Source organism: Borostomias antarcticus (assembly GCF_949987555.1).
Source record: "Borostomias antarcticus genome assembly, contig: scaffold_183, whole genome shotgun sequence".
Lineage (NCBI taxonomy): Eukaryota > Metazoa > Chordata > Actinopteri > Stomiiformes > Stomiidae > Borostomias > Borostomias antarcticus.
Genome location: NW_028176626.1, coordinates 2,501 through 15,000, shown reverse-complemented (window position 1 = coordinate 15,000; position 12,500 = coordinate 2,501). Strand labels below are relative to the sequence as shown.

Here is a 12,500-nt window from a genome sequence, read left to right as displayed (position 1 = left end):
TTCCTCCGATTCCTCGTCAGAGGAGAGGACAGTTGTGGCAGCTCATGGCTTTGGCCTCTGAGCTTTCTGGTTCAGCTGCATCCTTGGCGATCCCCTGGTGGACCGTCCTCTGCTGCTTGGACCCGTCGGCAATGGCTTGCATGGATTCACGAAGTCCTCTCAGATAGTTGTCTGCGTGGTGAGTAGAACCTGGTACGGCCCGAGCCACCTCGGCGATTTCAGCTCCTTCGTCTGTGGTCGTGGACCAGGACCCAATCCCCAGGAGAGATGTGATGCAGGAACCCCTCCTTAGCCTCAGGAAATGGCGGTCCTCACTCTGTTGGAGACATCTGTTAACATCCTCCGCCACCCCTGTTTTTTGAAACATGATCTGGCCCGTGGGCTAGTTTGAAAGCATAATGAAAACATGAACGAGGTAGTACAGGTTTGTCATTAGGCCCTAGATACAGGTTAGTTTGGTGGTGGAATGTGCACTTATTCCTCCATTTCTTTTTCTCCGCAGGTGGAGCAGATGCTTGTAGGTCAGAAATGTCTGCCAGGGACAGTGGAGGAATCTTGTCAGGGTCTGTGGATGGTACAGAGAGTATAGAAAGCACAGGGGAGAAAGCAGAGACAGCCGCAGCTTTTGCAGCGAGCTCTCGGAGGGTGAGGAGGGAGTCCCTGTCCTGGTTCAGCAGGGTGAAGGTGCGGTGGGACACCACACAGCCAGGGCGCCAGCAGCACGTACAGGCTCTTGAACTGAACCCGGTCCATCCCTGTACTGCTCCACGTAGGGCCGGCCCGGGTCGTGCTGCTGGAGGGCTCACCTCGGCGCTCCCGCTCCCCCAGCACAGGCTGATGAAGTGCTCCGTCTGTGGATCCACAGATGAGAGAGACAAACAGAGACAAAACAGAAGAGCAAAAGGAGAGTCCTCTGGTCTGGTCTCCCTGTTCCCTTCTTTGGTCAGGAACAGTTATTCAAAATCTGTTGGAGATTCTCAGAAATATGGTTAAGCGCAAGCTCCTGCTTTGGGGGAAAAATGTTGTTATTCAGTCAGGAAAACTTAAACAGGTTGTCTGTTCAAGTGTCATTTAGAGCCAGTCTGCAGTCCCCTACAGTGACATCAGGGGCAGTGTTTAGAATGACTTCAACACGCCCAGTCCCCAGTCATGATCAAGGCAATTGGATTTGGCTCTAGAATTTCTCTCGCGATTTTATGAAAATAAAATAACCATATTCTCGTCTCAACAAAACAACACCCCCTAAGGGTGAAAGCAAAAATTTCCTGAAGTCAGGATAAAAATAGAGATGGGGCAAAGAAAATGACACTAAAATGAACTGGCTTCATTTACAATTAACTAATCAAAAAACTCCATCAAAGCTTCATTTGTATAGCTAAAATTTGTATATCTAAACCCCTGTCAAAAAAATCTCTCTATCTTGGCTAGTTTAAATCTCCCTTATGGGTTATTCAAGGGAAGTCCAGCAGGTGGCGCTCTTAACTCGTATTGTAGAGGGGAGAGAGAAGGGGCGTGGCTAAATGCGGGAGCAGCAACAGCCTGGTTGGGTGCTATAGAATTAACAGGCTTTTCCCTTAACCTAATCATCTCAACCACCTCTAGCTGCTTAGAATCTTAGAATTTAACACTAAAATGTCAGATGTGGATGTAAGAAATCGAAAATGCTTTAGCACAACAATCTCATCAGGCTAGACAAAATGCAGTAGAATCCTGTGACCTCCTCTAGCCATATGTTAGTAGCCTGTGTTACAGGGACACCTAGTGGTGCTCTCAAAATGTTGCATGTATGACCCGGAAGTTGTCTTTGGCAGCGCGGGGAAATTTAAAGGAACAAATCCCTAATAACCACGACGCAGCCTAAAAACCCCAAAACAGCAATGAAAGGAAACCTTAGAGTTAACTCACGGTGGGAAAGAATACAATTTCGAAAGAAACACACATTAAGACACATTAAATTCGCTTAGTACTCACCCAGTCAGCGAAGTCCTTTGTTCTCCTCTGGCTCAAGGCGGATCACCGCGAGAGCTGTTTTCCGGCGTCTCCTAGACAACCAGCTAGCCTACTGGAAAAGTATACAAAATACTTACGATATAAAGCAAGAGCCGAAGCTCAAAAATGCACTCAAAAATCCCACTGAGCCGGCGAAAAATAGCGCTTAGACAAACAAAGACAACACAACCCCGTTCGGGGACAAAAACACACACTCCGGAGATTAGCTGGTAATCGCACTCACTGCGAACTTCAACCCATTTGGAAATCGCACTCACTGCGAACTTCAACCCTGTGGCCATAACGCAAAACAAAGAACGACCAAAGATGACGAAAAGACGACCAACATACGACTTAACACACGAAAAACATGCACGAACTGCAACAGTTACTTGGTCCAGGCTAAACCGGTTGTCTAGATCCTACCAAATACTGTACAGCCACTTGGTCAAAGGTAACGCTCGTTAGGTCTACCAACCTGGTCAAAGCCAACTTTCGTTAGGTTTACCAACCTGGTCAAAGCCAACTTCTCGTTATGTTTACCAAGTCACCCGGGAACAAAGGGGAAAACGTTTCTCCAAGAAACGCGGATTGCAAAAACTCTCAATCACTCCCGTAGCTACAGCTCTGCGGTTTTAATCTCATCCGCGACCGGCCAAAAGGGAAACATGTTCTGAACACTGCTTATACCCTCGTAACGAAACAAGGACGAAGTCGAAGGACAATACGATATAAATATCTATTGCTGTTCACATCTCCTTGGATAGTTACTTACTTAATACCCACGCTGGGGTTTCTGTTTTCAACACTCCAGACCAACACAACTGAACCAAATCAAGGCAAATCCAACTCAGAACCATAAGAGGGTTCGTTTAAACGTACCTGTGAGCTTCAAGAATCCAGTGGAAGAACTGAGGAAATAATCTCTCCGTGCGCTCTGGCGCAAGAGAGAAAATTGATTTTCCAACGCCCACTATGGACCGACACGTCTGCCGATCAGTCCTATCCACTGGAATCCCGAAGCAAACGCAGGCAGTTCTCCCATTTACCATTCCCGTTCGCCAAACTGTGATAGTATTTTAGACTGGTCTAGTCAAAAGATTTACCAAGATACGTTCAAAAGGTTAAGTCTGGTTTATTGTGTAAAACAATACGTGCGCAAGGACTTCCTGCAAAACGCAACAAGGGTGGTTTAGTCAGAGAAGTGAATTCAGCCTCTTCGCTCTGGCTTATATACAGTCAAAACACAGGTAGAGTCCTTCTAGGATGTGATTGGCTAACTCATTGCACGTCATGTGAAATGGCAGGCGTGGCCAAGAGTACAGACATGTGAAAGGTCTGAATCAGGACGAGGAAGACGAAGGTGTGGCCCTTCTGACTTAAACAAAGAGATGAGGAAGAGCTAGGCAGAGGGGTGTTTACAATTACAAAAGGGGGAGAGTTGAGGTGTTTTACAATTACAAAGGGGAGACTGAAACTAGGGTTTGCAGGGGACTTGATGAATACTTGGGGGGAGGTGACGAATTACAAGGACAAAGGTTTAAGGTGTTTGGATGTAAATTCCTGGACACCTCACATCCCTAAGGGAGTTTCCCCCCGGGCTCTGGGGAGGTTGTGTGTGAGTTGAGCCCTGGGTTTTGTTTGTTTGTTTGTTTGTTTGTTGTGTGTGAGTTGTGCCCTGGGTTTTGTTTGTTTGTTTGTTGTGTGTGAGTTGTGCCCTGGGTTTTGTTTGTTTGTTTGTTGTGTGTGAGTTGTGCCCTGGGTTTTGTTTGTTTGTTTGTTTGTTGTGTGTGAGTTGTGCCCTGGGTTTTGTTTGTTTGTTTGTTTGTTGTGTGTGAGTTGTGCCCTGGGTTTTGTTTGTTTGTTTGTTTGTTGTGTGTGAGTTGAGCCCTGGGTTTTGTTTGTTTGTTTGTTGTGTGTGAGTTGTGCCCTGGGTTTTGTTTGTTTGTTTGTTGTGTGTGAGTTGTGCCCTGGGTTTTGTTTGTTTGTTTGTTGTGTGTGAGTTGAGCCCTGGGTTTTGTTTGTTTGTTTGTTTGTTGTGTGTGAGTTGTGCCCTGGGGTTTGTTTGTTTGTTTGTTGTGTGTGAGTTGTGCCCTAGGTTTTGTTTGTTTGTTTGTTTGTTGTGTGTGAGTTGTGCCCTGGGTTTTGTTTGTTTGTTTGTTGTGTGTGAGTTGAGCCCTGGGTTTTGTTTGTTTGTTTGTTGTGTGTGAGTTGTGCCCTGGGTTTTGTTTGTTTGTTTGTTGTGTGTGAGTTGTGCTGACCTCTCCTCCTCTCCTTCAGGGAAGACGTCCACTCGGACGCCCAAGATCAGCGACTACTTCGATGTGAGTGTTCAGGTGTGAGTGTCCAGGTGTGAGTGTCCAGGTGTGAGTGTCCAGGTGTGAGTGTCCAGGTGTGAGTGTCCAGGTGTGAGTGTCCAGGTGTGAGTGTTCAGGTGTGAGTGTCCAGGTGTGAGTGTCCAGGTGTGTGTCCAGGTGTGAGTGTCCAGGTGTGAGTGTCCAGGTGTGTGTGTCCAGGTGTGTGTGTCCAGGTGTGAGTGTCCAGGTGTGAGTGTCCAGGTGTGAGTGTCCAGGTGTGAGTGTCCAGGTGTGTGTGTCCAGGTGTGTGTGTCCAGGTGTGTGTGTGTCCAGGTGTGTGTGTGTCCAGGTGTGTGTGTGTCCAGGTGTGTGTGTCCAGGTGTGTGTGTCCAGGTGTGAGTGTCCAGGTGTGAGTGTCCAGGTGTGTGTGTCCAGGTGTGAGTGTCCAGGTGTGAGTGTCCAGGTGTGAGTGTTCAGGTGTCGCGTCGTTTTCAGCCTGTGTGTGAATACGCTCAACCATAACCCTTTCACCAGAGAGTGGACGTGTGTGTGTGCTGTGTGTGTGTGGTAGTGTGTGTGTGCGTGCTGTGTGTGGCAGTGTGTGTGTGCTGTGTGTGTGCTGTGTGTGTGTGCTGTGTGTGTGTGTGGTAGTGTGTGTGTGGTAGTGTGTGTGTGTGTGTGTTAGGGATGGGAATTTCGACTAATTTTAAAACCGAGTAACCTAACCTGATCCTACTCGAGTAACCGATTACTCAAAAAAAAGATTACTCAAAAAAAGATACCGTCCAGACAGAGCGCATTTAACCCCGGCCCCCTCGGAGGGGAAAACGTTTTTTTCCGCCGTTATTACTGTGGCGGTGCTTTCATGTCTCGTCCATGCCCTTGCAAATAAACATATTTAAAAGCTGATGTGTGGTTGGATGCATTACTTATCAGATTGAATAACCCAGAAAACCTATCGGAATCGAAAAACGCAGCCTTTTAATGTGGATGCACTGCCCAGCTCATAGCCTATTAAGCCTATCGTTAGGCTACTCTGAAAACTCTAAGCCTACAATATGCAACCAGACCTCTAATTTACTAATATAAATTAAGTATTAAACCAAGCCTTTACTGCCGATGCCGGATAACAAGTGAATTAATTTTTAGCGTTATCTAAAAAGCACCGCGGCACTCACTGCCTATTTCCAATTTATTGGACAATAATGGATGTTTCGGCGTCAAGCCTTCATTAGAGAAATGTCCATGCAAAACTAAATAGATTTATTGAACAACAGGCCTATTCATTCAATATTTCTTTATAGGCTGGAAAACGAGTAGGCTATACGCGCATGGGCCTGTGCCGGAGCGCTCTTAAAAAGACTCCATATACAGTACAGCGCTTTTCTCCAGGCAGCCGCCAACGCTCTATCCTCTTTGGTAACAATTGAAGAAGGGCACAGGCGCTCAGAAATGCGCGCTTTCACGGCCAAACATGCCATATTATATAGCCTTTAGATTAACCGAGTAGTATTTATTTTCCGACTAGCAGATTGCCTACTCGGGTACTCGAGAAATCGGTTAACCGTGCACATCCCTAGTGTGTGTGTGTGTGTGTGTGTGTGTGCGTGCTGTGTGTTTGTGCTGTGTGTGTGTGTGGTAGTGTGTGTGTGGTAGTGTGTGCGTGCTGTGTGTGTGTGTGGTAGTGTGTGTGCGTGCTGTGTGTGTGTGTGGTAGTGTGTGTGTGTCTGTGTGCTGTATGTTTGTGCGGTGTGTGTGTGGTAGTGTGTGTGTGCGTGCTGTGTGTGTGTGTGTGTGTGTGTGGTAGTGTGTGCGTGCTGTGTGTGTGGTAGCGTGTGTGTGCGTGCTGTGTGTGTGTGTGTGTGTGTGGTAGTGTGTGTGTGGGTGTGTGTGCTGTGTGTTTGTGCTGTGTGTGTGTGTGTGGTAGTGTGTGTGTGCGTTCTGTGTGTGTGTGTGGTAGTGTGTGTGTGCGTGCTGTGTGTGTGTGTGTGTGTGTGTGTGTGTGTGTGTGTGCGCGCGCTCTGACGAGGTTGTGTGTTCAGTTCCAGGGGGGGAACGGGTCCAGTCCAGTCAGGGGTCTTACAGCGCTGCGCTCTCCTCACAACTCACACTCTCACTCTGCCCCCGGATCCATGGTCAGTACACACACACACACACACACACACACACACACACAACTCTCACTCTGCCCCCGGATCCATGGTCAGTACACACACACACACACACACACACACACACACTCTCACTCTGCCCCCGGATCCATGGTCAGTACACACACACACACACACACACACACACACTCTCACTCTGCCCCCGGATCCATGGTCAGTACACACACACACACACACACACACACACACACACACACAACTCTCACTCTGCCCCCGGATCCATGGTCAGTACACACACACACACACACACACACACACTCTCACTCTGCCCCCGGATCCATGGTCAGTACACACACACACACACACACACACACACACACACACACAACTCACACTCTCACTCTGCCCCCGGATCCATGGTCAGTACACACTAGGGCTGGGACTTTTGCCCCAAAATCATATTCGAAGTTCGTTTATTTATTAATAATAATATTCGAATATATTCGAATTATTATTAATAATATTTTTACCATTAAATTCTTACAGAAAGACCTACCTAGGTATTAAAATAAAGTTGTGCACATTCTGTCCACTAGTGGGCATTGTATCATAAGCAATATCGATAAGCAATGATGTTTTCAGAAGCAAATACAAGTCTTTGTCAACAACCGTTCTTTTAATTTATGTCAGACCCTGGCTTGAACAGTAGGTTTTCACTGTTTGACAAAAATAAATAAAAATAAGCCAGTCAGGCTAGGTACTGAAAGACAAATAAAAGATAAATAAAGGTAGTAGGATGTATATTCCATTAATCAAACATGTAGCCTAGGCTAAATCAGAACTTGCCATTATGGGCTATATGGCTGCAGTATGTAAGACTCAACAACCCTCGTCAACCAGGAGCCAGTTGCACCAGTCATTACTAAGTGGTGACTAGGCCTATAACCTAAGTGGTGACTAATTCGAGATTTGGTCACTACTAAATTTAAATGGGTTGCACCACTCACGACTAGTTCCTACAACTAAATATGTACACCACCCTGGGAGGTGGTGTAAGTGATGACTAGTGCGAGGAAGTAGCGTCTTCAACTCTGCTATTAGGACGGAGGTGGGCTGAAACATTGTAGCTAAATCTGTCGGTGGAAAAATTATTATTTTTAGCAGATGTCTTAGTTATCAAGATTAAGCTAACTATTGGCACCGGTGTGCTTATTGGTGTCATATTTAATAAGTTTGAGTAATTTCACGATCGAGCTAGCTAACCACCTTTAGCTCAATTGGCTCAGTTGCTGGTTAGTGATGAGAGGGGGAGTCCCAGCCCAGCTGATAACCCTCCGTTGCGGGTTGGGAGGATGCAACGGTCAGCTGGGATCCTCATAGTTAACCAGCAACTGGTCAGTGGACTGTACCAGGCAGCCTACGTTATCAGTGGACTGTACCAGGCAGCCTACGTTATGTCTGAATCAAAGGTTATCAAACAAGCTTGGGAACTAGCTGGCTAGGATAATTTAAGCATAACAATCCAACGGCTAACTCCCCCAAAAGAACCCCTCCACTGCACAAGCACCAAGTCCAATAATAATAATAAGCACAAGCTACAGAGTGCAACGTTAGCCTTGCTAACGGAGATAATGAATTTGGAGGAGAGTGTTGCAGCTGGTGCTAAATGAGGCAAAGGAAGAATATTTTGTGGACTATTATCACATCCATTTCACAGTTGGGATTATACAGAAAGGTGAGGATCGAGCCTGTGTTGGATGACCAACTCAAATGCCTGGCTAGCTCAATATTGTTGTAAGTTTAACATGAATCGCATATGCGAGCCGGAGCCCGTCGCTTTCACTGGATGACTCGTGAAGCATGCTACATTTATCTCGCATACTAAACATGTTTTCGTGGAGTAGTACAGGTATGTACTAAATCGTATGTAGTAGGCGAGTTGCAGTATGTACTATATAGTATGTAATATGGACATTCGGACACGGCCCAAGCTCCTTGGTTAGGGCTGGGTAAGGGCGATCAACCTCCTTGTTTACATTTTTACTTGCTTACCGATTGGCTATTTGGATCCTGCCGTCACAGTCATACAACGACTATTTTTTAGTAACTAGTTAGTAGTTAGGCCTACTAGTTAAGACAACGCCTAAATTGCCGTGGTGCAACCGAAATAAGATACCAAGTAATATGCGACTAACTAGTAGCAACTAAGAGTTTAGTCAGTGTTTAGGCGTGACTAAATGCTTGGGTTTAGACAAACTGGTGCAACCCAGTCTAGGGGTATAGATTTCGATCTCCTCCAGCGTGATTGTGGGCGTTGGCGAGGCCATTGTTCTGCTAACTAAGTGCTAACTAACGTCACCTCCTACAGGTCCAATAGCCTTGCTAATGAGCTCGCGATTGCAACTTCACCAGGCGTGAAAAACCCTCTGAATCTGAATCAAAAGCAACGTTTGCTAGCCAACACATTTACAAAACTTACAGGTTCGAATATTAAGGGCTGCCTAATATTCGTTCGAATACCAGTATTTCTGTCAATATTCGAATTATATTCGAATCCCGAAGTTCGGACTCCCAGCCCTAGTACACACACACACACACACACACACACACACACACACAACTCACACTCTCACTCTGCCCCCGGATCCATGGTCAGTACACACACACACACACACACACACACACACACAACTCACACTCTCACTCTGCCCCCGGATCCATGGTCAGTACACACACACACACACGGACACACACACACACATGCACACTCACTCATTAACCCCTGTGTGTTGACCTGGTTGTGTGTTGACCTGGTTGTGTGTTGACCTGGTTGTGTTGACCTGGTTGTGTGTTGACCTGGTTGTGTTGACCTGGTTGTGTTGACCTGGTTGTGTTGACCTGGTTGTGTTGACCTGGTTGTGTGTTGACCTGGTTGTGTTGACCTGGTTGTGTTGACCTGGTTGTGTATTGACCTGGTTGTGTATTGACCTGGTTGTGTGTTGACCTGGTTGTGTGTTGACCTGGTTGTGTGTTGACCTGGTTGTGTGTTGACCTGGTTGTGTTGACCTGGTTGTGTTGACCTGGTTGTGTGTTGACCTGGTTGTGTGTTGACCTGGTTGTGTTGACCTGGTTGTGTGTTGACCTGGTTGTGTGTTGACCTGGTTGTGTGTTGACCTGGTTGTGTGTTGACCTGGTTGTGTGTTGACCTGGTTGTGTTGACCTGGTTGTGTGTTGACCTGGTTGTGTTGACCTGGTTGTGTGTTGACCTGGTTGTGTTGACCTGGTTGTGTGTTGACCTGGTTGTGTGTTGACCTGGTTGTGTTGACCTGGTTGTGTGTTGACCTGGTTGTGTTGACCTGGTTGTGTTGACCTGGTTGTGTTGACCTGGTTGTGTGTTGACCTGGTTGTGTTGACCTGGTTGTGTTGACCTGGTTGTGTTGACCTGGTTGTGTGTTGACCTGGTTGTGTTGACCTGGTTGTGTTGACCTGGTTGTGTTGACCTGGTTGTGTGTTGACCTGGTTGTGTTGACCTGGTTGTGTGTTAACCTGGTTGTGTTGAACTGGTTGTGTGTTGACCTGGTTGTGTGTTGACCTGGTTGTGTTGACCTGGTTGTGTGTTTGCAGCTCAGACAGAACAGCTCCTCCCCAACCGGTCTCTGCTTCGGGGATCAGCTGATCAACCCCAAAGCCTCGTCCAGCAGATGTGTTCAGGTACACACACACACACACACACACACACCACACACACACACACACACACCACACACACACACACACAGGGAGCCCTGTCCCCATGGAGGCCTGGTGAGTCTCTCTCGGTCCAGACGGAGCTGACCGGTCTGAAGCTGGTGAGTCTCTCTCTCTCTCTCTCTCTCTCAGTCCAGACGGAGCTGACTGGTCTCTCTCTCTCTCTCGGTCCAGACGGAGCTGACCGGTCTGAAGCTGGTGAGTCTCTCTCTCTCTCTCTCTCAGTCCAGACGGAGCTGACTGGTCTCTCTCTCTCTCTCGGTCCAGACGGAGCTGACCGGTCTGAAGCTGGTGGCTCTAGAGTCCAACAAGAGTCTGGACCTGGAGAAGAAGGAGGGACGCATCGACGACCTGCTCAGAGTGAGTACACACTGTGTGAGGGAGTGTGTAGATGTGTGTGTGTGTAATTGTAGATAGGTGTGTGTGACAGGGCTCTAAGCTCACATGTGCTCCTAAGTGAAAAAAATTCGGAGCACAGAAAGAAATTTAGGAGCGCAGCGAAAAATTAGAAATAACTTAAAATCTTTATTAGCAACACACACATTAGGCCTACTGCCAACAACAATAAACAATAATAACCTGCTCACCATAGGAGCTCTCATCCTCTCCTACTATACTATTCCCACACACTCATCAGGTGCATTGGTCCTAATGAAGACTATACTATTCCCACACACTTCATCATGTGCATTGGTCCTAATGAAGACTATACTATTCCCACACACTTCATCAGGTGCATTGGTCCTAATGAAGACTATACTATCCCCACACACTTCATCATGTGCATTGGTCCTAATGAAGACTATACTATTCCCACACACTTCATCATGTGCATTGGTCCTAATGAAGACTATACTATTCCCACACACTTCATCATGTTCATTGGTCCTAATGAAGACTATGGCCCAATCCCAATACCCCCCCTTACCCCTAGCCCTTGGCCCCACCCCTACATTTTGCACGTTCAGGCGTACGGTAGTGTGTCCCATTCCTTTTAGCTTCTAGGGCTAGAGAGCATATCGAGGGCTAGTGGACGTTCAACCAGCCCTCCAAAACCAGGGTTTTCAGATGCTGACTTGAAACCGAGGTGTAGATGAAAACTCCCACAATGCTTTGCGTATTTAAGCAGGGATATGAAACATAGCTGCGGGTGCAAGAAAGCCCAATATCTTCGCAAATAATCATTCAAAAATTGTAAAATCCGTGGAAAAGCTTAGTTTAATGTAGATGCAAAGGAACATGTCATTGGATCGTTATGACACGCATTTCAGAAAAAAATCACTTTTTACGATGTCAACGGCATTTCATTGCGTTTTGATGTGGGTCCAGTGAGGTACTGGTGGGCTAGGGTGCCATGTTGAATCTGAGTGTAGATAGGTGTGTGTGTGTGTGTGTGTGTGAGTGAGTGAGTGAGTGTATATAGGTGTGTGTGTGTGTGTGTGTGTGTGTGAGTGAGTGAGTGTATATAGTAAGGTACTGGTGGGCTAGGGTGCCATGTTGAATCTGATCCAATCCATAGAACTTTTTGTAAACAAATATTTTTGAGTGACAGTTGATTCGACTCCCCCCGGGCCTCACCGAATTCCTCTCTCTCCTTGGTTCCACTTTGCCGGGCAAAATACGTTTGAATGGGCTTCATTTTCTTCATTTTCTTCACGTTACTGATGGGCATTCGGCGTCTGCAGTCATTTTTGAGTGAGGGCAGCTGAGCTGTCATCGCGCGTCATCACGAGAGTTCTGCGCGTTGCGGGACTTGCGTTGCGTGTCGTGGGACTTCTAAATTATTTTTTCTGATCGCACAAAACTATTTTTAGTCGCAAATGCAAGTAAAATGGTAGCACCTTAGAGACCTGTGTGAGTGAGTGTAGATAGGGGTGTGTGTGTGTGAGTGTAGATAGGGGTGTGTGTGTGTGAGTGTAGATAGGGGTGTGTGTGTGTGAGTGTAGATAGGGGTGTGTGTGTGTGAGTGAGTGTATATAGGTGTGTGTGAGTGTAGATAGGGGTGTGTGTGTGTGAGTGAGTGTAGATAGGGGTGTGTGTGTGTGAGTGTAGATAGGGGTGTGTGTGTGTGAGTGAGTGTAGATAGGGGTGTGTGTGTGTGTGAGAGTGTAGATAGGGGTGTGTGAGTGAGTGAGTGTATATAGGTGTGTGTGTGTGAGTGTAGATAGGGGTGTGTGTGTGTGAGTGAGTGTAGATAGGGGTGTGTGTGTGTGTGAGAGTGTAGATAGGGGTGTGTGTGTGAGTGAGTGTAGATAGGGGTGTGTGTGTGTGAGTGAGTGTAGATAGGGGTGTGTGTGTGTGAGTGAGTGTAGATAGGGGTGTGTGTGTGTGAGTGAGTGTAGATAGGGGTGTGTGT

The 12,500-nt window shown here is 46.9% G+C and overlaps 1 protein-coding gene across 1 annotated transcript in view; it reads left to right on the top strand.

The window, feature by feature from the left end:
- Positions 1 to 12,500, top strand: part of LOC311328242 (serine/threonine-protein kinase tousled-like 1-B) — a gene marked incomplete at its 3' end in the record, with an annotated part of 22,876 nt that overhangs the window by 9,155 nt on the left and 1,221 nt on the right. Inside the window, exons 6-9 of the mRNA XM_084462239.1 lie at positions 4,270 to 4,313; positions 6,329 to 6,421; positions 10,022 to 10,108; positions 10,412 to 10,504. Coding sequence (XP_084318365.1) covers positions 4,270 to 4,313; positions 6,329 to 6,421; positions 10,022 to 10,108; positions 10,412 to 10,504 — 317 coding nt within the window. The remainder of the gene's footprint in view (positions 1 to 4,269; positions 4,314 to 6,328; positions 6,422 to 10,021; positions 10,109 to 10,411; positions 10,505 to 12,500) is intronic.